The sequence below is a fragment of the Odontesthes bonariensis genome, chromosome 4, assembly GCF_027942865.1.
Source record: "Odontesthes bonariensis isolate fOdoBon6 chromosome 4, fOdoBon6.hap1, whole genome shotgun sequence".
Lineage (NCBI taxonomy): Eukaryota > Metazoa > Chordata > Actinopteri > Atheriniformes > Atherinopsidae > Odontesthes > Odontesthes bonariensis.
This window is the reverse complement of record NC_134509.1, coordinates 21244862-21270242: the sequence shown is the minus strand read 5'-3', so window position 1 is coordinate 21270242 and position 25381 is coordinate 21244862. Positions and strand designations below refer to the sequence as shown.

The 25381-nt window shown below is 45.8% G+C and overlaps 2 protein-coding genes across 2 annotated transcripts; both read right to left on the bottom strand.

Moving 5' to 3' along the window:
- Positions 1-460: 460 nt before the first annotated feature.
- Positions 461-1987, bottom strand: ppp1r27b (protein phosphatase 1, regulatory subunit 27b). Its single transcript, XM_075463457.1, has 3 exons — positions 1606-1987; positions 1355-1505; positions 461-1006 (listed from the first exon to the last, which is right to left on the bottom strand). The coding sequence occupies exons 1-3, from the start codon at positions 1832-1834 to the stop codon at positions 883-885; spliced, it is 504 nt and encodes a 167-aa protein (XP_075319572.1). The 5' UTR covers positions 1835-1987; the 3' UTR covers positions 461-882.
- A 2535-nt stretch (positions 1988-4522) lies between these two features.
- On the bottom strand, positions 4523-15481 carry p4hb (prolyl 4-hydroxylase, beta polypeptide). The gene is made up of 11 exons (XM_075463471.1): positions 15137-15481; positions 13220-13426; positions 12036-12169; positions 11743-11880; positions 9816-9920; positions 9598-9723; positions 9217-9417; positions 8994-9114; positions 8065-8246; positions 7238-7354; positions 4523-6125 (listed from the first exon to the last, which is right to left on the bottom strand). Exons 1-11 carry the CDS (start codon positions 15273-15275, stop codon positions 6057-6059), a joined length of 1539 nt encoding a protein of 512 aa, XP_075319586.1. The 5' UTR covers positions 15276-15481; the 3' UTR covers positions 4523-6056.
- Positions 15482-25381: the final 9900 nt, after the last annotated feature.

Genomic DNA, 25381 nt, shown 5'->3' with positions numbered 1-25381 from the left:
TGATGTCAGATTGAAAGCTTCAACGTGAGATTCTACCAACACATTTTTTTTCCAGTATTCTGACACACGGCGGCCATAGAACTCATTTAGTTTTTTTATCCAGATTTTGATTTAAAATGGCTTCCTCTGCTGCTGAAGACGGGTCACAGGAGCTATTTCACACAACAGAAACTCCTTTCAGTCAATTTTGATATGATTTAATCTACCTCATTTTTCACAATTTCTGCTACAAAACATCTCGGTCAGTTGGAGAACCTTTAAGTTTTGTAATATTGTTGAATAACAAGTGTTCCACAGAAAACATTTTAAGCTAAACTTCCACCTGTTGAGCAGGTTTCAGGATGATTATGTTCCCAAAGATTTTCTCTTTAAGCTGGTTAACCTTTCTTCTTCTCTGAAGTGTGTTTACATAGAGTGTGTAGGGCTTAGGGGAGCAATTCAAATGTTCAAATGGACCGAATAAGAGACCTTTATTTTCTTTATTTACAGCAGTATAAAAAGTCATACAAACAACTCAAAGTGGAAGCGCTGCCAGAGGTACAAATAAACTGAGCAACAACAGCTTAATTTCTCATCATTCAGATACCCTGCCGAATAAAAAAATATATATAAATTGTCAAAAGATCTGATCCTTTTGGCAGGGTCCAGCAGATAAGTGCTGCTGGAGATCAGAGGGAGGCTCCAACCAGCAAACATTCACTGCACTCAGAGGGCTCTGCAGCCCTCCTTGCACCTCTCATCCAGTCCTGCACCTCCAGAGCTGTGGCAGCTCACAAATTCAGGATGCCGGACTGATGCGTCCTTCCCTGGCCAGGACTGCGGCGCAGTCAGACGACTTCAGCAGCTTTCAGACTTGTGTGAAGCTCCGGAAGTCCGGTGTTTTCAGTCATTGACTGCCAGCCCGAAGAGCACCAGCAGCTCCCTGTTCTCCGGCTCGATGAGGTCGGCCGGCTTCTCCCCGCAGTCGTTCTCCAGCTCGGGGTCGGCTCCCAGCGAGAGGAGGTATCTGAAGGAAACACAATACACCGCTGCTTAGTCCGAGCACACTTTGTGCCGACTGGCTGCACGGTGGCAGAATGCCCGGCTGCTATGCTCCAGTGACACGGAGGTTAATGAGGTGCAAGAATGCAGCAGATCATTCCGCTTCTCTGATGTCTGGGCTGAAGGAGCCGCAGTCAGCTGGAATGAGCTTACATCATAAACGGGCCACATCTGCTGCTTTACTTTGTTGCATTTTAGTTAAACCGTAATCAGCAGGTAAACATTCGTTAACCTCGGATGGAAGCTTTAAGGTGGGAATATGTAACTTTACGCACTCTCACTTTAAACTGAGGGCAAAGAGCTGGATGCTCACCGTGCAATGTGAGGGAAGCCGTCACTGCAGGCCATATGCAGGGGGGTCCACCCCTCTTCATCTCTCTGGTGGATGTCTGCTCCATAGTGCAACAGCAGCTTTACGCACTCCAGGTTCCCGGACAGGACGGCCTCGTGGATGGCTGCCATGCCTGCACAGAGAGGTTTAGATAGGCGGGTCAGTATTTAATGTTTGACAGGTAATATTTCAAACTGCATGACCGAGGCTCCGGGGCTGCTACTGCTCCTCACCAGAGTGGTAGATGGTATCGAGGGTGACTCTTTGGGCTCGGATGAAACGTCCGATCCTCTCCAGCTCGCCGTGGCGCACGTAGTCCTGGAAAACGATGTCATTGGGGAAGTGGACGCTCCGGATTGGCTTCATAGACGCAGCGCTCCTGCAGGTGACAGGCACGTCGCAGCTCTGGGTGTAGACTTTGACTCCCCTGGTCTGGGACACGGGACATTCATAGTACTTCATCCTGGAGTCTAGTTGTAGATGTTCAAATCCAGCAGCTCTCTGGGTTAGACTTCCTTCAAGTCCCGATGAAAGGATCGGTCAGTTCTTCTCAGCGTGGCTGTCTTGCTTGTATCAACGGTGGGTCTGCTCCTCTGAAAAGCCCTGCCTCCCGGCGGTTCTCTTATACTCTACTTCAAGCTATTTTTGGTCATGACACCTCACGGATCCAGTGGCGAAGTTTGGAAGATGAGTAGCCACCCTGCCCGGAGCCCTCCCACTAATAGGTCACAAGCCTCTAAGACAGCTCACATCTCCAGACATGACAGCCAGTAACCTCTGGCTCCGTGTCACCACCTCATACCCAGATGCTGACCTCTTAAAGATAGCGGTGACATCCCTTCAGCTGAGGGGAGGGAAGAGACTCCAAGCTTCTGGTAAACACCAAGCAGGATGGAGGCTGTTCACTGCTGGGGTGTGTGGCTGCCAACGGCGGGGACAGGAAGGGGGGGAAAGTCCATGGTGGGTTGTTGACAGTCAACACTGACATAAACAGTCAAGAAAGGCTGCTGCTTCATGCTTATGTAATAAATCACAATATGAGACAAGGTGGGTGATGGTCATTTCTTATTCTTATTACTGCTGAACAGATGACCCGGTGGATTAAAGAGTCTACATCATGCAGTTACACAGTCGTAGTATTACAGCATGTTGGAAAAATGTATATCGATTTTCATTTTGAGTAAACAACATTTTATAGACAGACAGTGTGTGAACTTTGGTTAGTGTGATACAAAGTAATTAAAGGGAACTGTGAGAAACAGGGTGCTCTGGTCTTCCCATGTAGGAGAATGTACAACGACTCAACACGTGAGGAACTAGATGTCCCAGTGAAACATTTGTTGCATCTTGCTCACAAGATTGTTTTATGTATGCTGATTGTAACTAAGCTGTGTGATAAAAAGAACTACACGGGGAAAGTCGGATGGAGTAGTTTTGAGCACGAGTGAAGGAGTAAGTTCTGTCACTCCGTCCGGCTCCCCTTGCAAGTAAAAATACAATCTTGTGCACTGTGTGTTTTGTTGATCACTGGGGTTGTCTTGAGTGAACTGTGTTCCAGCTGGGTTAACTTTTAGACCCAACACAGCAACACTCGAGGGGATTGGAACATTATAACTGTGTGCTTCGGACTCATTTTGAAGTATTTGCTTTAGTTGTGCACATTCCCAGGCCTGAGATAACTTTGGTCTCAGTTTTTATTTATGAAGCGCCAAATCACAACAAATGCCACAATGCAATTCATTGTAATACGATCACAATCAAATCAATTTAATTCAATTCCAAATCAGTCCAATCCGTATAAAGCCAATTTAAAAAAAAAGTTACCTCGCTGAGGTAACCAAAATCTGTTTGATCCAACAGCACTGGGGGTCCTGAGTGTGCACGAGGCGACGGTGGAAAGAAAAAAAACTCCCTTTTAACAGGAAGAAACCTCCATCAGAACCAGAACCAGGACCAGGAAGGGCGGCCGTCTGCCTCGACCAGCTCTGATTGATCAGCTGATTGTACAAAAAAAAAGAAAATAAGGTAGCTACTCTTTTTATGTGATCGAGTGACTCACTGCTGCTACAAACCTGCAGGGTCGAAACTTCCAGCGTGGTTGTCCTGTGGTTGTTAACGCTGTCGATTCTCAGTCATCCAGGTCATGGTGCTCCAGAGAGCTTCTTCTTGGTTCTTGAAGACATTTCATCTCTCACCCGAAAGGCTTTTTCTGCTCCAAACTAGCTGGTGGGGAGTTATTCGCTTGTAGGGAGCAGAGCGGCTTCATTGAGGTCACGTGTGTCACTGAGCCACCTGACCAATGTTGGGGGGGTTTAAGTCATCCTCACCTGTGACGATGAGCAGGTTTTGGTCAGACCCTGAAGAAACTTTTCCAAATGAGAGGTTAAATGTCTTAAACAACCGAGAAGAAGTCCAGTTGCTCTGAGGTGTTAAAATGTAACGGATGTGATGAAATCTGAAAATAACGTGTATATGTTTATTTCAGAGCCCGATTCCTGTGGTGGAAACAAGTGCTCAAAAATGGGACCCTCAAAAGATGCTTGGCACATGGGAAAAAAGACGAAGCTGAATTTTAGCCATCTGCAATTTGGGGTAATGCTAAATGTTTTAATTCTGTAGATTCAGTGGTGAAAAACTCCACCAGCTCAACATATGTGCAATATATGCATTAACACATTATACTGTACAAAAATAACACTCCTGAGCTGGGAAAGGCGAGTATTAAGAGAAAAGATACTTAGCATGGAAGTTTTTAAAAGCACTAAAAGAACATAAAGCTCATCAATATAAGAAACCCAAATAAAACACTTTCATTAAAACTTCCAGTTGAATGTTGGTTAAAAACCTTGAAAGTTCAGCTGAGGACGATGGGTAAATGTTGCTGGAGAAAAGTCTAAATAAAAAGACACCACATGACCGACTGAGGGCAGAAAGTCTGCAGGAGTTATCCTCTGAAAACAGCCACTGACAGAGTTTAACATTAATATATCAGACGTGATAAAAGAGCACAAACCTGGATGAAATAAAACATTAAATTACACTAACTGCAGTTCATAACATCTGCTGCAGCCTGTGTGAAATGCTTCTTTATAATCTAATTAGCTGTGATATTAATGTATGAAAAAGTGAACAAAAAACAAAACCAAAAGGCACATTTTTATGTATTTTATTTATTGGCCACCATTTCACGTTTTCCACATTAATTTGAATATGATGGAATGCTTTATCAGGTACCCCCCCCCCCCTCTCATTGTTGCCCGACTGATCAACTCACCACCCTGCTCTACTCACACTCCCCCTCCTCGCCAAACAAACACACCGTACATTCACTCCAGCAAACATTCTCCACAGGTCACACAGCACATTCACACACCGCTGTGGCAACAAGGGTGCCGAGTAGAGCCAAAGGGGATGGAGAGGTTACAGTAAGGGTGGGGGGGGAGAGTTGGGGCTGTGCAACTGTTCCCTCCCCACTTCTGATGTAAACAGACACTTCTCTCAGACCGAACTGACCAGTAAACAGCACCAATCTCCGTCCGCTTTAGTAACCACAGTGAATCTCTGATTAGGCATGGATGCAGTGTGACCGATCAGAGCCGGCCCCCCCAACCACCACCCCAGGTCTGAAGAGTGTGTCCCGGGGCCAACTCTGCCCCAACAGGGCCAACTGGCGACAGCTGGGCATGATGATACATTAAAAATAACAAGTCCTAAATTAAAAAACAAAAAAAAAAAAACCTCAATGTGACAGTAATTAAATAAAATAGGACTTTCCTCAAAAGGTTAACCGTAGAAAAAAAATAAGTCAGTAGCCGTGCGGATATGAGGAGACAGAACCAAAGTATTCGGGAATGAAGAAGTAGAAATAAAGTCGACGAACCCCTCCCACTGAAAGAAAGATAATAATCGGTCTCGGCTACAGGTGGAGGTGGGAGGCTTTTTGTGCTACACTGGACAAACTGTGGGGTGTACTAAAATAAAGACGTTGTTTAGAAATAAAAGTAGAAAAAACACATAGGATGGCCCCTTTTCCCCTGAGAGATCAGTCCTGACAAACCCACCTCACAAAACCTCTGGTCCTCTGGATTTCTTTCAGAGGGAGAACACTGGCAGCCCCCCCTTACCAACAAACACAGGCGAATCAAACCCACACTGAACAATGGCAAGGCTTTTTTTTTTTTTTTTTTTTTTTTTTTTTTAAAGAGGGGAGCAAACTCATCTAGAAAAATTAACATTCTGAAAAAAAAAAAAAAAAAAAAAAAAAACTGGATCTCAATGCCATTTCTTTAACTTTTGGTTGAAAATATTCAAGGCAAACAGCTGATGTGGAGCTTCGTAGACAAGGCGTTGAGGTCTCCCACAGAGGTGTTCCATAGAGTCCGCCCCCTCCCCCAGCACGAGGGACAAGCCCAGTCTGGCCAGAAGTTGCACGGCTGAAGATGTAGCTGGCGAAGAAAAAACAAAACAAAAAACAAACTGCCGCGCCGGTCACTGATGGACTGACTGGCGGGCGGGCTGGCTGTAAAGTCGGGTTACCGACCGGCTGAGAGGCAGTTTAAGGGGAATCGTAAATGTTCACAGGACAGGGAAGGTCCACGAGGAAGTGAAGATGGTGACAGGTTGGAAGGGTTGGGGTGGGACTCGTCTCTCTCGCCCGCTCTCCTTTTCTCTCCTCTGCGACCGCTTACAACTCGTCGTGTCCGTCACTATCTCCGCCCTCGCCGTCAGAATCGTCGTCCACATCTTCCAAATCCTGGACAACAAACGGAGGACAAGTCAGTGATCAAGACATGGAGAACTTGTGGTAAAGTGATCATGAACTGGACCCAGAAGCTGCACGAGATGTAGCGATACAAAGCGAGCGGTTTCAGACCCACGAGGCTTCAGCTGCGTCAGCATTTATAACAATTAGATATTTTCTGCTGGAACCAAAAAGACGTCCGAGCACCAAAAGGCTGAGATAGATGCAACTGAGGAGAGGACACGAGTGATAATAAACATAACAACCACAGCCCGCCGCATCGATGACATCTTCATCTTACAGGGATATTCCTTTGAGTCCAGTGTGAGCCTGCAGTGCACGTGCCACTTTTATCGGGAGGCTCAGGTCTCCCAGCAAAGCCCAGAAAACAGCTGCGACAGCTGCAGCAGGCATCACAGGCCTGCTGCTGACTGGGCTGCAATTAGACTTCTGAGAAGGGTGGACATAGTGGAGAGGGAAGGTGTTGGAACAGAGGATCCCCCCGTACCAAAAGTCCCCACACAAAAGGCAGGTGTTTGAATGCATCTCTGCATGTGTGACTGAGGAACTGCAGCAGCTATCCAGCAGAAGATCTTTAAATTAAGCCTCTGAAAGGTTTGGATAAAAGTAAAAATACTTCGATCTAATCCTCAGGGTTCAGAATTCCTGCTTTGATGAGTTTTGGGGGATTTTTGGAAACCAGAACCAGCTGCGTCTAATTTGGTTAAATCAACATCTTCAGACTACAGGACAGGATACAAGTTATCAAACCACCTGCAACTTGAAATGTAAATAAAGTTTGCTGTATTTGTGCTGAAGGGCTGCCCACAGCGGAGCAGATTTATGTGGCAAACGTTACACTTGCAGTTCTCTCTCACCGGATGTTCCCACTTTAACAGATGATAGTGAAGCACATCGTTGCTGGAGAAGCTTTGAATGATGTGCATGTGATGCACACCTGATGCAGTCAGAATCAGAGCACCTCCTGCTTAACGTCATAACATGTCAAAGATGATATTTGGTAAGGTCGTCTTGGCTCGAAAACAAATTTACGCGGCATTTCTTAATCCGTTTGAGGCTGAAACTACACATTTGTCTAAAAGCTGTGGTTAAGATGAGCTCACATCTCCGTCCAGCTCTTCATCCTCATCGTCTGCTGCGGGGGCTCCACCCTCCTTGCCACCACTTTCCAGGAACTTTGTGAAGCCCTCCAGCGTTCTCTCCCCATTGTAGTCGATCACCTGTTGGTGAGAAGAGATTTCTGATGAAAGTGCCGAAAACAAGCGTGAATGCACGCGTTTAACATCCATCTATGAAATATCAGATAATCAGCAGTGAAGAAGACAAATGCACCAGGTCAGAGGGATGAATATCAGTTTCAATTTAAACCAGTTTTAGAAAACAAATTACTGCAAGGGAACCGATTTATAACGGTCCAGACGGCCCGTCACACAGCAGCTCAAGGCCAATTCTTTCTTAGACACCACATGCCTCATCCAAGTAGGGTCAGGGGCTAATCCAGAGACTTACTATGCAGCGACCCCGATATATACACCACTAATTTACAGCTGGTGAACAGGCGATGAAGTGAGGCATGTGCAGGCCGTCTCAAAGCGAGTGAGATCATAGAGCCGGAAGCTTTAAGAAGCAAACATAAAGGTGCTAAACGTACTGCAGGCTCAGGTCTCTGGACATGGTTAACGTTGCTGAATCAGGAGACGCCGAGGACACCAGGAAAGCCCCCGTGACAATGATTTTTAATCTACGAACCTCTCAACTCTGAAGGAAAGTAATTTATATCAGGAGGAAACTGATGGATGGACTGAATGGGCACATGGGGAAAACTTGCCCTGATGAGCCATTGTATCAGAGAGGGTGGAAACCCAAAGGAAGATGATACATTTTACAGAAAGTAGGGCCTCAGCTGCCATGTGAGAGATGGGATGCTCACCTTGCGTTCATCTCCTGCAGGGAAGAACTTCAGAGTAGGGAAACTGTGGACTTTAACTGTCTCGATCTCGTTGACAGTGGAGTCCATCTTGGCCACGATGGTGTCTGCGCTGTCCTTGTATTTCTCTCCCAGCTTCTCCCAGATGGGAGCCAGCTGTTTGCAGTGTCCGCACCAAGGTGCATCTACAATAACACAAAAAAAAAAAAAACATGAGGAAACAACTGGAATTGTGACCATTTCAAAACATGACATCCAGGCACCGGCTTCACATAATGAACAAACTTCCTAATCATTACTACAATGTCTTAACAGCAGTATTTATGGATGATTAAGACTACAGTGATGCAGGAGTTTGTATAATGTAGCAGAACTTTTTCCTGCCAGCATGTTAAATTATGGTCCGACACATCCTCTTTCACCCGCCTGGTGCAGTTATGTGCAGCATAAACCTTGTGGCCTGAATCCAATTTGATTCTCTAGGAAACTCCATCACCTGTCAGGGAATATGGGCCCCCACCCTGTCACTGTGCATGACTGCCCATATACTGTATTTAACTGCCAGAAATGGAAAATCCTCCTAAAATAGTGCACAATTTAGACCGGGATTGCTATAAAAATAACCCTGCAGTTATATTTAACTTGACCTTCTCAGCACCAGTGACTGGTGACAAATTAATTTAGATACTGGGGGGCTGAGAGTGTATGAGGAGCCTTCAGAGTGAGCCCGTAGATATTTGGAGAGGGCTTAGTGAGATTCAAGTTTCTGACGGAATTAAAACGCTTTGACAAATCTCCAAAGCCAGAGCAACTAAACTTGTATGTACAAAAAGGGCCGTAGAAATGTTTTCTTCAGGCTGTTGATGGAAAAATTAAGCTCCTAAAGAAATTAAAATAAGCCAAAAAGCAGAGCTATACGACAAGACACTTACAGAATTCCACAAAGACGTTCTTTGTAGGATTAAATGCAACTTCTTCAAAGTTTTTGCCCACCAAGACCTTGACGGGGTTTTTGTCCCAGTCGTCAGTGATGTCCTGGCTCATGAGGTGAGGCTGCAGACAGTTAAACAGTTACATCAGTATACATCTGATTCCATGTTAGCAACAGGACAACCCTCAACAAAGCATGTTAGACATGGAGCTACAGTCCCTCACCTTTAGTTTGCCGTCAACAAAGCGCGTGCAGAATTCAGTGATGCTTTCTGCAGAGATGTCGCTGCTCTCTGGCTTGTACTTGGTCATCTCATCCTCCAAGGTGATGAGGCGGATGGCGGGGCACTCCTCTTTCTTCAGGCCGAAGAACTCCAAGATGCGCTGGTTGTCGTCAACGTCGCTGTCGATGAAGATGAACAGGATCTGGACGGCGAGATGGAGGAAATCAATTCTTTGACTTTATTCTGAGCCTTTATCTCATATCCCCAGATCTCTCTCACAATTCCTCAACTTGACTCGCCTATTGGGGCTCACAACAAATTTAAGAAAGCTGCATCTGTAATATCCAGTAGGTTTTTTTCTTTGCTCTGATGGTTGACCTACCTGGCCCTTGAATCCTGCGGCAGCTTTCTTAAACTGGTCCATTTTATCCTGGAAATCTGAAGCAGCTTTGGGCAGAAACATCAGGATGTGGGACTTGATGTCCCCACCAAAGATTTTTGGGGCAGTCTGCATAAAAAAAAAAACAACAAGTTCCACATGTGTTAACCCCAGTTTGATTTACACAGACATAGATGGTGCGAGTGGCGCCCGCTGATTACCTGTTCAGTGAACTCGATGACCAGGGGCAGCTGGTTAGCCTTGACAAAAGCCAGAAGTTTTTCTTTGGTCAGCTCTCCATCAAAGGTGTTACGTCCCTCATCAAACTGCAAAGAAAACATAGAAACACTTGACATAAATAATCAACGGGGTCACACCTAATCTGCCTGTGAACACCAAACATAGATTTACCAGACAAACTTAAAAGCCCCCAGCAGGCCAAACTGACTTTTATTGGGCATCAAGAATAGCAGCTGGTAAAGTTCTGCCAAGCAGCCCTTACTGGCAGACTTATGGGCTCTGAAACTCAACTCCAAACCCAACTGCAATAAACAAGTCGAACCCCCCCCCTGCATTTTATTAAAACTGAGCCGCTTGCTTTGGGAGGGTTTGCTTAACTGCAGCCTACATGTCAACAGTGTTCACATCAGAGTAAAGTTACCGGCATGAACCTGAAGCCAAACAAAGGCAGCAGGAGGTAAGAGCACCAGAGGCCAATGATGTGCCAACATGAAAGATGACCATCCAGCACTCTGAAGGCAGAGATATTTAAAGCCGCTTCACGCTGAAGCAACAAAGGCTGCATGAAATGATCATGATCTGTAACCATGATGGTACAAGGTGTAAAGCTGGTCGGTGAATATGGCAGAATATGAAAAGATTTCGCTTTCATTCATGCTTTATAGCTGCTTTTGCCTTAATCTTAGTGACAGACACTTGGACTTTGGCCCAGTTGGACAAATCTACACGTAGACAGAGATACTGCTTTGCTGATAAGGAGGATACATGAACTACAGGGCGTTTCCTATGGAGCAAGTTCAATATACCAAGAATATCTTTTGATCATCAGACCCTAGGAACTGTAACCTTGTCAGGCAGTCACACAGCAGTGGTCATCAGCTCAGTGTCAGCCAAGATGTCCGACTCTCTGGTGCCATGCCTTGTGAAGGCATGGCACCAGATGACCAATCACACGGATGTTTAAATGATTTTAAAATTATAATACCAAAAAAAAAAAAAAAAAAAAAAGGGGTGAAAATGGCACCATAAAGCACATCAGAATTTAAAAGCCAGAGTACATCCATCTATAGCAAAGAGCTGATTACATTTATTCTCATTGACGCATCAGCCCTGAAACTGTTACAGAATGACCTGCAAATCTTTCAGAAAAGCAGCTCAGACATTTCTCACGAGGATGCTGAAGAGTTTAAGTCGTATAGAACCTCATCTTCGGTATCGACTGATCCCTCGGTCATGTCTTTTGATAACCCTTCATCTTTAACATTACCCGCTGTGGGGGAAGACTGAAAGTTTCTGCGGTGCATCATCGTGGTAAATTGTTTTTTTTTTTATACGTGCAAACCCAGGATTAAATCTCAAGTTAGCTTGCAAACCTTGACCAGTAAGCTTCCGAATAGCACCTCTGTTGGAGTAAATGTCAATAAGTAACAAGACAAAGGCCTTTTTGGGCTTAAAGGATGAAATTCAGCTCAATTTGTTCAGCCTCTGCCGTTAGATAACATGGACTACTTGGAAGAAGGGCCGTAACCTGAAACAGCTGCTGGTCATTCACCAGTGAGATCCAGCCACTGACTGAAAGGTCAATGAATGTGTAAAATATTAAGTGACCTCAGACAGGCCAAGATTAGCACTGGATAGTGGATGCTGCGCAGTTTGCAGCATCCAATTTCCAAAAAATGTAGATCAAAAAGTCAGTGGGGAGTCCTTCGCCAACTTGGTCATGAATGCTTAAACATATGTTTGTTTCATAAGCTGAAACAAGTGTTCAAATAACCCAATTATGAAATATTGTGACGACGCAACGGACCAAGTAACCACTTTATATAATCGAGCCTTAGCAAGCATCGGGGCTCCAACAACCAGTACATGGACAGGACATGGAGGAAATAGACTTGAACTTCGGTTCACCTTCTTGAAGAGGACTATGCCGTCCTTGGACACCTCAAACTTTGAGTAAATGGCGTCGCTGGAGGTCACGGCGAAGGGGACATCGTCTGTGGCGTCGGCCGCTTTTTCGTAGGCTTTGGCACCAGCAGATGCTGCATCCTACAAACACACAAAAACTGACCTTTAGATACAAAACTGAAACCGATTCTTACATTATTATGACTTAAGTCAACAAACATCAGCCTCACAGCTTAATGTTGGCAATGATAAACGAACTGGAATATGCTGCAAACATGTTGTGTTCGGACTCCCACCTTAAAGAATCCGATGACTGCCACTTCATTGTCAGCGATCAGAGATTCAGCTTCGGTGACCTCATTGAGGGTGGTGACGGCCGGCCCGGTACGCTTCTTCAGCCAGTTGACCATGTCATCTGCCTGTCTGCCAGCTGCCACCACAACCAAAAACCAGACAATAGGACAAGTATGTCAGTCTGCGTTGGCTCAGGCGGACATGCAGCAGAGCACAGCTAGAAATTCTACAACCAATGAGGGTAACAGATGCTTAACTGAATGTGCAGAGCCTCTGTGGTCGAACGGCACAGAGACACCCTTCATAAATCTGCAGTCTCAAAGCAAAAAAAAAAAAAAAGAAAGAAAGAAAAAGAGACCACTTGTGTATTTTCTGACTAAATGCTTTCACACCTTCCTCTGATGCTCGTTAGCTTTCATCTCCAAATGCAACAGCATAAAAACATGTTGACCCTTCTTTAGAGTGAGGCTTTTGCTATTAATGTGAATTTAAAGAGGAACCTGGTGATGCAACATGGTGGCAATTTCACCCATGCTTTCATGCATGTTGATGAAATGATACAGCGCAAAGTCTCCGCAGAGCTATGACCTCTCGGGCAGCGCGTGGGAAGTGGGGGAAAAAAAAAAGGTGCTTCTAGAAGCTGGATTTAACCCAGGAGTAGTCATTTCCACAAAAGCACTTCCAAACCTCCTCTCCCCTCCCATTCCAAACAGAGCCAGGCCCAGGCGACGTGAAGAAATGCACATATGTCTGCCCCGGCTCAGCGTCGGCATGGGGGGGAACGTGTGGAGGAGGCCTGGCCCACTTTCTGCCTCATGAATGTAGCTGAAAGCCGATTGGCTGGCCCACTGTTTATTGCTGCTATGCAGATCATATTTCAGTCAGTCGGCCTCACTCAGGTTGTCTGATCCAGTTCTTTTTGTCTTCCAATATGCAAGCCAACAGTATTTTACCGTTTAATCGTCAAGGTTCATGAAGTTTATACAGTCTGGGAGTGGCGACAGAGACACTGAACATGTTTAAAAACATCCTAAACCGAATTAAAAGAAAACAGAATGTTATCTAGATATCTGGAACAATAAAATCCTCAAAAAAATTGCCTCTGAATTAACTTTCCAACGCTAGCCATCACTGCTAAGTCATCGGAAACAAACAAAGGCTGCTCTGGAAACCCGCAACTACTCACCAGAGTACTCTTTGGGAGACTCTTTATCGCCACCCTTGAAGAACTTGATGGTGGGGTATCCCCGGACGCCATACTCTTGGGCCAGCTCGGCCTCCTCTGTGGCGTCCACTTTAGCCAGGCGGATGCTTGAACTCTCGGCCTTCAGCATGCCAGCAGCCTTGGCGAACTCTGGAGCCAGGGCCTTGCAGTGGCCGCACCACGGTGCATCTGTGGATCACGTACAGAAGTTAGGGTTGGAGAGAAATTTTACACAAGAATAATCCATCATGATTTTAAAAAAGTTACCAAAAGGCATTTAAGTAACAAGATAAATCTGAAAAAGTCTTGATATTTGGGCACAAACTGATCATTAAACAAAACAAAGTTGGCAAACATGTTTTTCTGTCAAATACAACTTTAAATGAAGGACGGGAGCAGGAGCACAAGTCCAGCCACAAAAATCCAGGACGAGTTTAACTCGTCGCATCTTAATTTGTATGTGCATCTGTGGACCACATACGGAGGTTAGGGTTGCAGCTAAATATGTGCACAAATTTAATAAATTAAAGGGGACTTCAAACAACGATAGTTTATCGTGATTTACAAGTGTGTAAAAAAAAAAAAAAAAAAAAAAAAATTCAACTAATGAGATAAAACGTAGAAAGCCTCAACTTTTGGGCACATCTTATGAGACCAGATCAGGGCTGATTACTCTACAAAACAAGAGGAAAAGAAACCTGGCAAACAGGTTTTTCTGTTAAGTGTTTGAACTTAACAAAAAAAAAAAAAAAAAAAAAAAAGGTGCAGGAGTTTAAATCAAGCCACAAAAATCCCAGATGAGTTTAATTCTGCTCTGTATCTGCATCTTAATTGTAAGTTAAGGCCTCAAAGTGAACTTTTTTTTCCAAGTCTAACACGCATTTCAAACAGATCAAAATCCAAGCAGAAGTGACACGTCAAATAAATGATCCTCCCACTGCATCACCTGCACTTGTCGTTAATCTATTAAACTTCCTTGTCCAAGTCCAGTCAACATATACGCAATATCAACTTTCGCAAAGTACACGTCAACCTAGCTCCGCATTTCACGCTAGATCCCGCCCAGCTGAGACATACGTGGGCCAACAGGGCCTCGATCCCTCCCATCCCGACATCATTGGACAGTGTTCCACTGGGCCACATCTGACTGGTCCGAACATCTCTCAGGTCAACGATCCAACAAAAAGTGTAGCGCGATGGGCCCGGGGGGCTCCGAAGATGCGGCCTGTTTAAATCTTTGCCAACACAAAAAACTAACCCCGGTTTGCTGGAAAATAACTAGCCTCAATTTAAGACTAGATCCGAGTCAAATGCGCTCAGAGTTGAGCGACAAGTGAGAGTAACTGTGTGAAACCACAACAGGCAATCGAAACTTACGGCGCTTCACAGATTTAGACTTCAGTTAGAACGACCAACGTTCCTAAACGTTTAACGCACGCGCCGACTAATGTCCTAAAACGTTACATGAACCAAGTTCTTACACACCGGGGTGGAGAAGATGATTTTAAATAGTAAATAAGGAGTAGAGGCTACATTTTGAAGTGGTTAGCAAATCAAGTCGCGCAGTTGTGCCACATTCAAATAAAATCACAATATTTAGGCATCCTCGACGCTAGCTTGTCAATTCTGATAAGAAGCTGTACAAAGACAACTCCGATAAGAAACGGGCTGTTTGTTTTAGCAGCGGCAGTTGGGTCACTGGGTAAGGGAGTCACGCATGGATGCAGAACTGAACTAACATCAGTGCTTTAGCGGCTACCAGCAGCAACTTGTCACAAGTGTCAAAGTTTAATGCTAACATCACCACCAGCTTAACTCAGCTAGCTCTGCAGCCGGCGTATCCGCGGGGCGAAGCTAACTAGCGTTAGCCGCAGACGCTCAGTCGCTCGCTTTACTTACAGAATTCAACCAGCATGTTCGGGTAAGCCTGAAGAGCCTCGTCGAAGTTACTTTTCTTCAGCACCAGGACATCTTCTTCCTCGGCGATCTCAGCCCTGCTGGCCACAGCCAGCGTACACAAGAGCAAAAGCTTAAACATAGTTGCCGTCGATTATTCTTCCTCACAGGGACGCGGGAGCAGCAGACACGGTCAGCGACGAGTTGGTTCAGAAATTCGTCTCGGTTTCTGGTCCTTTTCCTTCCTTGGGGTTGGGAGAGTAGCTGGTATTTTGTGTGTACCGCTACTAACGTGGCAGTGCACGCAGAAACCGGAGGGGTCAGCTGCAGTGCGCATGCGCCTTTATCAGGCCGAAAGCAGTTCGTGTTGAATTGTGACTGGACCGCAGCGGACTGCACCTGGAAGTGAAAGAGAGGCGCTGCCTGCGCTCTGCCGCCTACTCATCATGACACACAGCAGCTTTAAGTGGAAATAGCTCAACTGTGAGCTAAAAGCACGATGTTTGACGACCCAGTCCGCTTCAGCAAAGAAACATACTCCATTTTCAAACTGTAGTGCATCAATAATGAAGTATCCTGTAAGTGAAAAACGTAAATTGTGGCATAGTTTGGTATTATATATATATATATATATATATATATATATATATATATATATATATATATATATATATATATATATATATATATATATTGAAAGAGTGTAACTGATGCAACAACACTGAAAGACGTGTGGAAATCTGGTACTTTTGTGTTCCCAAAGAGCAAAGTCTGTAGATGAGTAACGCCTTTACAACGTGACTTTATTCTTTAAACACCCTCTCCCACTATCTTTTGAAAAAACAACCCTTTTTTTCTTTTTACAGAATTAAATGGAATTTCCCCTGATAATTAGATACATATTACATGTTTTCTTTACGTTTGGCTTTGGATGAATGTCAAATCAAATGTGATATAACTAACACATAAAGGTGTATTAAGGACATTTACTTTATGCTGGTGTTGTGGGGCTCTCAAATGCAACCCTGCCCCTAATGACAGCCAATTAGTAGAATTTTGTTTTTAAAAAATGACTCAGAAAGCTGCTAAGAGGAAGTTCTAAGGCACATAGCAAGCACAAAGTGTGTTAAAGATAAAGAGAAGCTTGTTCAAACATTTGTATTTGGCAAACGTGTTGTAGGAAATAACTATTCTTCTGTTTGTCCATTCTACAAATCTAATGGAAAATATATATGCAGTCTGATTTTGGCTCGACAGGGTTTGAGGATGTGTGCAGCATTGAGCAGATGTGGGTCAGTGAGGAAATTTCGAAGCTGTTCAGCAGCGATAGTCAGAGATTAGATTGAGAGATATTGTAGGAATGACTTGACGGTTGTGGGATAAGGAAGCTGTCAGAAAAGAATAATGATAATAATGATCTGACAGGTGGTTCTGTTTGAATTATCATGCACAGGTTAAAGAGAAGAAGTGCTTTCCTGGTGTCCTGAAAAATAAAGTTAGTCTTCAAGACTTTTGTTATCATGATAACTCACCTGGTATCAACATTTAACACTTTATTCAGACCAATTAGGTCAGAAATTTTAGGAAAAAAATGGAATATTTAATAACTCAGAGAAGGGAAACGGGATGTGATTTGAAGAAATGGGTGAGTTAGTGAGCTCTTGTGCATGAGAATTTAGATAACTACATTTATATATGCTTTCAAAGCTCACTCTGGACTCTGGCTCAGATGATTGCTTTATTACTGTGTATCAGTAAAACACTCAGGCTCATCATTCATCAGCCAAAGAGGTCAGAGTCCTTTCTAATAAGTCCTCCAGTTGAAATGATCATATAGGTTGATGGTTCATGCCCTTAAATATGATCCATAATTATGTAAAGTACCACCCCCACAAGTGGCAGGTGGGAAATACAGCTCGAGCATTTCCACATCAGATCAGACATTATTTTTACATTAGGGTCAGAAGAAAGATCGTGGTTAGGGCTGAAATACATTCTTATTACCAGGTGACCATCACCCTCATGGACAACATTTTGCTGGTTTTCATTTAAACACAAACAACTACAACATAGTTCTGTCCCTTCCTGGTTGGGCTTAACTTCATTTGGTTGAGGATTGGAGTTTATCTCTCCTCTTAAATCAGTCTAATAACTGAAATAGGGATCCAAAGGCGATGCACTGCCCTGTGCACGTCATTCTGGGTCCCATCCCCCTGTGTGGCATGCCAAGTTTAGGAGTAATAACAGATGTAGGCTTAAATTTTGGTTATTTTAGCGATCATGTGGTGGATGTTTTTGCCTTTGTGACAAATTGAGTAAGATTTTAGATTTGGTTAAGGGTAACTATATTGCATCCTGGGGAGCACTGTGGTAAGGTGGTTAGCACAGTTACCTCCCAGAAAGATTGTTCCAGGTTCGATTCCCGGCTGGGGCCTTTCTGTGTGGAGTTTTCATGTTGTCCCTGTGTATTCATGGGTTCTCTCTGGGTACTGGCTTCCTCTTGCTGTCCAAAAACATGCATGTTAGGTTAACTTGTGACTCTAAATTGTCCCTAGGAGTGAGTGTGAGCGTGGATGGTTGTGTGTCTCGTTTCTGTCTGTGTGGCCCTGTGATGGACTGGCGACCTGTCCAGGGTGTACCCTGCCTCTCACCCGATGACAGCTGGGAGAGGTTCCAGCTACCCCCCTGCGACCCTACAGTTGGATTAAGTGGGTATAGAAAATGGATGGAGGGATAGATTTTTGTTATTTGGCAGATGAGTGTCTTTATAAAGTATTTTAGTTTAATTTGTACTGAATAAGTCTTTTATTTGCAGGTCACGTTTGGAAGAAAATCTAAAATGCATTCTTTTTACAGCACAACAGTCAACTAAATGGCTGTCTTAACTGTCACTTCTGCCTGATCTAAACCGTAAAAGTATTTAACTTGGTGGAACGGCCTCAATGCAACAAGCTCTCCCTCTGCATCCGCAATAAAACTGATGCAACAAAAGGTACGTAGCACACTAGTCCTGCTGGTATTTCAGGCCTTGATGCATCAAACGCCCTCTTCAGTAAATATGTCACACTTGTGTTTTAATAACATTCATCCTTGTCCTCAACCTTCAGGCGGATAATGGTTGAATAAAACAAATAACAGAAGCTGAGATATCCTGAATATTGTTTATACAGTATGTTGATCCAGCTCCAAAACATCTGATCCTGCATCCCCTGTTATGCAACATGATAACTTCAGTTATGAGGAACCGATAGTGGAGACTTTAAAGTCTCCAAAGGTAAATGACTTTAAAGATGAGTCACTTTGGTTGTGGAGAGGATAAAAAACACTTTTGTACTGCCAATGTAACACAGCATCCATTACATTTATCACAGTTGGTTTGATTTGAGGCACCTCCCCAGGATTCTGCTCCTCCTCCCCTGCTGAGCACTTACAGTAAAGTGTGCATTTATAATGCATTATCCTTTTCTTGAAACAGCTCTCTCCTTTGACAAGTTTTCTTCCAGCTCACTACCAAGTCCTCTTTTAATCTTACATATATCATAATTTCCTTCATCTCCGCTCTGATCTGTAGCTGTAAATCCTGCAAAAAAAAAAAAAAAAAACACTATTTAAAAACCCCTCCCCCTTGAGCTGTCACCTTATCGTGGTGGGGGGGTTTGCGTGCCCCAATGAGTCTGGGAGCTATGTTGTCTGGGGCTTTAAGCCCCTGGTAGGGTCACCCATGGCAAACAGATCCTAGATGAGGGACCAGACAAAGAACAGCTCACAAGACCCCTATGATGAATAATATTTATGGACACCGTGTTCCCTTGCCCGGACGCGGGTCACCGGGGCCTCCCCCTGGAGCCAGGCCCAGGGGTGGGGCCCGCCGGCGAGCGCCTGGTGGCCGGGTCTGTGCCCGTGGGGCTCGGTCGGGCACAGCCCGAAGAAACGACACGGGTCCCCCTTCCTACGGGCTCACCACCCGTGGGAGGGGCCATGGGGGTCGGGTGCAATGTGAGCTGGGCGGCAGCCGAAAGCAGGGACCTTGGCGGTCTGATCCTCGGCTACTGAAGCTGGCTCTTGGGACGTGGAACGTCACCTCTCTGCTGGGGAAGGAGCCTGAGCTGGTGCGCGAGGCTGAGCGGTTCCGGCTAGATATAGTCGGACTCACCTCGACGCATGGCTTGGGCTCCGGAACCAGCCTCCTCGAGAGGGGTTGGACTCTCTTCCACTCTGGAGTTGCCCGCGGTGAGAGGCGTAAAGCAGGTGTGGGCATACTTATCGCCCCCCAGCTGTGCGCCTGTACATTGGGGTTTACCCCGGTAGACGAGAGGGTAGCCTCCCTCCGCCTTAGGGTGGGGGGACGGGTCCTGACTGTTGTTTGTGCTTATGCACCGAACGGCAGTTCAGAGTACCCACCCTTTTTGGAGTCCCTGGAGGAGGCACTAGAGAGTGCTCCTCCGGGAGACTCCCTCGTCCTGCTGGGGGACTTCAATGCTCACGTGGGCAATGACAGTGAGACCTGGAGGGGCGTGATTGGGAGGAACGGCCCCCCCGATCTGAATCAGAGTGGTGTTTTGTTGTTGGACTTCTGTGCTCGTTACGGATTGTCCATAACGAACACCATGTTCAGGCATAAGGGTGTCCATATGTGCACTTGGCACCAGGACACCCTAGGCCGCAGCTCGATGATCGACTTTGTAGTCGTATCATCGGACTTGCGGCCGTATGTCCTGGACACTCGGGTGAAGAGAGGGGCGGAGCTGTCAACTGATCACCACCTGGTGGTGAGTTGGCTCCGCTGGTGGGGGAGGAAGCCGGTCAGACCTGGCAGGCCCAAACGTATTGTGAGGGTCTGCTGGGAACGGCTGGCGGAATCCCCTGTAAGGAGGAGTTTCAACTCCCACCTCCGGCAGAGCTTCAACCATGTCCCGGGGGAGGTGGGGGACATTGAGCCCGAATGGGCCATGTTCCGTGCCTCCATTGTTGAGGCGGCCGACCGGAGCTGTGGCCACAAGGTGGTCGGTGCCTGTCGTGGCGGCAATCCCCGAACCCGCTGGTGGACCCCAGTGGTGAGGGAGGCCGTCAAGCTGAAGAAGGAGTCCTATCGGGCCTTTTTGGCCAGTGGGACTCTGGAAGCAGCTGATGGGTACCGACAGGCCAAGCGGAACGTAGCCTCGGCGGTTGCTGAGGCAAAAACTCGGGCTTGGGAGGAGTTCGGGGAGGCCATGGAGAACGATTTCCGGACGGCCTCGAGGAGATTCTGGTCCACCATCCGGCGGCTCAGGGGGGGGAAGCGGTGCATCGTCAACACCGTGTATGGTGAGGGCGGGGCTCTGCTGACTTCAACTAGGGACGTCGTGAGTCGGTGGGGGGAGTACTTCGAGGGCCTCCTCAATCCTACCGACACGCCTTCCGATGAGGAAGCAGAGTTGGGGAGCTCGGACGTGGGACCTCCCATTTCTGGGGCTGAGGTTGCCGAGGTGGTCAAGGAACTCCTCGGTGGCAAGGCCCCGGGGGTGGATGAGGTCCGTCCTGAGTTCCTCAGGGCTCTGGATGTTGTGGGGCTGTCTTGGTTGACACGCCTCTGCAGCATCGCGTGGACATCGGGGGCAGTGCCTCTGGACTGGCAGATCGGGGTGGTGGTCCCCCTCTTTAAAAAGGGGGACCGGAGGGTGTGTTCCAACTATAGGGGGATCACACTCCTCAGCCTCCCTGGTAAGGTCTTTTCGGGGGTACTGGAGAGGAGGATCCGCCGGATAGTCGAATCTCGGATTCAGGAGGTGCAGTGTGGTTTTCGTCCTGGCCGTGGAACAGTGGACCAGCTCTATACCCTCCGCAGGATCCTGGAGGATGCATGGGAGTTCGCCCAACCGGTCTACATGTGTTTTGTGGACTTGGAGAAGGCGTTCGACCGTGTCCCTCGGGGACTCTTGTGGGGGGTGCTCCGGGAGTATGGAGTGCCGGACTCCTTGATATGGGCTGTTCGGTCTCTGTATGACCGGTGTCAGAGTTTGGTCCGCATTGCCAGCAGTAAGTCGGACATGTTTCCTGTGAGGGTTGGACTCCGTCAGGGCTGCCCTTTGTCACCGATTCTGTTCATAATTTTTATGGACAGAATTTCTAGGCGCAGCCAGGGCGTTGAGGGGGTCCGGTTTGGCGACCTCAGAATCGGGTCTCTGCTTTTTGCGGACGATTTGGTTCTGTTGGCGTCGTCAGGCCGTGACCTTCAGCTCTCACTGGAGCGGTTCGCAGCCGAGTGTGAAGCGGCTGGGATGACCATCAGCACCTCCAAATCTGAGACCATGGTCTTCAGCCGGAAAAGGGTGGAATGCTCTCTTCGGGTCGGGAATGAGATCCTTCCCCAAGTGGAGGAGTTCAAGTATCTCGGGGTCTTGTTCACGAGTGAGGGACGAATGGAACAGGAGATTGACAGACGGATTGGTGCGGCGTCTGCAGTGATGCGGGCTCTGCACCGGCCCGTCGTGGTGAAGAAGGAGCTGAGCCAGAAGGCGAAGCTCTCGATTTACCGGTCAATCTATGTTCCTACCCTCACCTATGGTCACGAGCTGTGGGTAGTGACCGAAAGAACGAGATCGCGAATACAAGCGGCCGAAATGAGTTTCCTCCGCAGGGTGTCTGGGCTCTCCCTTAGAGATAGGGTGAGAAGCTCGGTCATCCGGGAGGGGCTCGGAGTAGAACCGCTGCTCCTCCGCATCGAGAGGAGTCAGATGAGGTGGCTCGGGCATCTGGTGAGAATGCCTCCTGGACGCCTCCCCGGTGAGGTGTTCCGGGCCCGTCCCACTGGGAGGAGGCCCCGGGGAAGACCCAGGACACGTTGGAGAGACTATGTCTCTCGGCTGGCCTGGGAACGCCTCGGGGTCCCCCCAGAAGAGCTGGAGGAAGTGGCCGGGGACAGGGACGTCTGGGTCTCTTTGCTCAAGCTGCTGCCCCCGCGACCCGATCCCCGGACCAGCGGAAGATAATGGATGGATGGATGGACTATTTAAAAACCACAGAACAAACTGTTTTGACCTACATTTGACTTGATTGATGTGAAATAATTTAATCTGGAATCCATTTCAGAATTTGTATCTGGATGTTAATTTAAATCAGAACTGAAATTAACAGATAAAAGTCATTTAAAATGAACAATAATTAACATTTTGGTCATAAATCACGCAGACCGGCTACAATGTGGGATTCAGGATCAATGGTTGTTTTATTTTTCGAGTAACAAGCCTGTTTTCCTGAAGTATTAACGTTAGAATATTTTAGTTACGATCCATAGTTTCCTTTATCTATTAATATTAATATAGGGGTGCCCTAACTGATCAGTCAGTGATGTAACACCATGTTTTCCCACAGTTTTTAACACACAGAAACCGACGGCAGCATGTTGTAGACTGGTGTTTCTTCTACTTTAACATGGATCTTTTACAGGTTACTCAGAGCTTATGAAACTCAGTGACTCACCTGTTGCTTTATTTTTCCTCTCCAACAGGGACAAAGAAAGAAGGTCTCCACGACCTTGTCCACTACAATCAGGTGCCATGAACTTGTGCCAGTCCTAATTTTGGCAAAGCACTGAGCTCTGAGCCAACCAGCTGGCACAGTTTGTCACTTTTACACTTGGTTTGGCCACATCCTGCAATCTGTCACTTCGTATAAATCAACCTTTCTTCCCCCTAAATTAAGACTTACTGGATCACATTTGATAAAAAAGCCGCCGACATTATGACATAAGTGGAAATAAAACAGAAATTAAATCCCTTTTTTGTTCTTTGTGGCCCCTCTGCACTTATATCTAACTGTAGTTTGTATTATTTGATCTCAACATCTCACACATTGTGCTGCTGTAGCTACTTTTCATGTCATTAAGCTGTTAAGTCTTTTAACAAACGACTGAATTTACTGAGTTCTTTTATCGTTTTTAGATGATCAGTCAGGTTATGCAAAGTCTTGAAGTTTAGTTTTGTTTAAACATCATTTTGTCTACCTAAAAGGTGTGTGGAGACACTAATCTAACATTCAGAGGGTTTGTCTTATCCAAAAATGGCCTTTTTATATATACGTTACATTATGGATTGTCAGTCTGAATGCTTTTGCATTTTCCAACTGTCACCAGATCGCAGCCAAGTGCAGTGACACCTCGTCACAAGTCATTTGACTCCTCTGGCTGCTGTTGCTTAATATCTTTCAGGCTGTAGAGAAAAACACTGACATCACCACAACTATTCTGGCTCATATGGCAAAACTGCTGGTAAACTAGCTCATCCAGCAGAGGCTGTAGCATTAGTCTTCATTTAGAAAACAGTGCAGCATTAACACTCATCAAAAGGTGGTCTAATCAGGGGTTTAATAGTTGTGTGAAGGTGCTCTGTGAATATTAAATAGTATTAATCACCCCGTATGTTTTTTTCCAGCAGAAGGATGTATTGGAGGAAATGTAATTTTCATATGAATGATGAAAGCAGGACGTTCACTAATCAGCACGATGGATGCAGGTCAGGAGGACAGAATGGAAGATGAGGGGATGCTGATCAAAGTGCACTATCTTTGAGCCCACGTTTTGTTCATTTGGACGTAGTCGGTTCATTAAAGCTTAATGGGACTTTAATAGGGATGTAGGCAGAGTTGTAGAAAAAGAAAGATGAATGAACACGACCACTGCAAGCCCACGGAGTCCTTGAGTTTATTAAAGCAGAACATTCAGTTAGTGGGGACTCTGAATCTGACGTAGGTTCTTAATGAACACTGCAGGCTCTGATATCATGGCTGAAATCCAAAGCAGCAGTATGTCATTAAAAAGGCAGGTCTGCCATTTATATATCTTTTAGATAAATCATCAAGCCATCTGCCACTTCCAATGAGATTAGCTGTTCTGTATTGTATTTGCTGTTTACGGTTTTTCAACAGTGCACTGTAAGGTCTAATTTAGTGTCCACTGGACTCATACAGCCACATCCACATGGCTCTGTCCATCTGTTCCAGTTAACCCAATTAGCCACAACATATTCCTCCACCTCTTTCATTTCACTACATCTCACTTTTCCAGCCTTTTGCTCACATTTCTGCCAGGAAATCAACTAACATTTAATGAAATAGTAAAATGTCTCACTTTCAACATTTAATATGTTTTCTATGTTTTATTGTGAATAAAATATCAGTTTTATGGACATTACAGCATATCACTATACTCTATTTCTCTTTTTTTCCTGTTGTGGTAATAAAGAAACGGAAGGTCACTGATAGCTTCATGTCATTAAGATTATTCGCGTTCTTGACTCTTGGTTATATCTTATTTAGGCTTCATCACATCACAAGCTGCAGCCGTGCTCGGGCCGTACAGACAGCGTTATCCTTATTTTAACCTTTTATTGCTGCAGATTTTTTCATAGTGTCAGAATGCCCCATCATGAGGCCTCTTCTTAAGATAAATGATAAGAAGGAGAGCTTTCCAATCTGGTGGTTTTAATGCTGCAACAGTCATGAAATGAGAGATCACATGTGGTCTGACCCAAATAGAAAAAAATCAAAATAATCTGTGTGACTATAATACACGTCCACCACGTCTAAAATGAGCCACATACGAACGACAACAAATTACCTTTTACACCAAGATATGATTAACTGAATTCAAAATCCACAAACAGTGTTTAAAATGTACACTCCATGATTGATTATTTTGCAGCAGCAGTACTGTGTGACCCCCTGAGGCTGGAATACATCCTGTGGTCCCCCCTTTTGAAAATGGGAGCACCAGCCTGGTATTCAGTCCAGATGTTCTGTTCCTGACCTTCCTGCAACGGACAACAAACACCACTTGAGTTTGGATCGGGCAGGCCGTTACTCCCAATCATCACCTTCCAGATTTCACTGCTGTCACCCACATGAATGTGATGTTTCGCAGGAGGACAGTGGGGTCTCCAGGTGGTGCACTCTCCAGCACGTAACCCAGAGACTACATGTGGGATTGTGCACTTTGAGCAGCAATCAGAGCCCGTTCCCTGACCTGGATGCACAGGGAACCCATGCTATCATCTACTGGGAAAAACTCCTGTGTTTGTGTACTGAAACAGGAGGCCACAAGAAGGCCAGGAGGCCTTCCACCTCTCACCTCAGAGTAACTCCAGAGTGGAGAAAAACATCCAGCTTTTCTCTGGGAGAATGCCTCCAGAACCACTGCTCCTGAAGGGAGTCAGACTTCATCCAACTCAAGCCTCTCTCAGCCCCGCTTCACATCTCTACGAGCAAAGTTTAGCC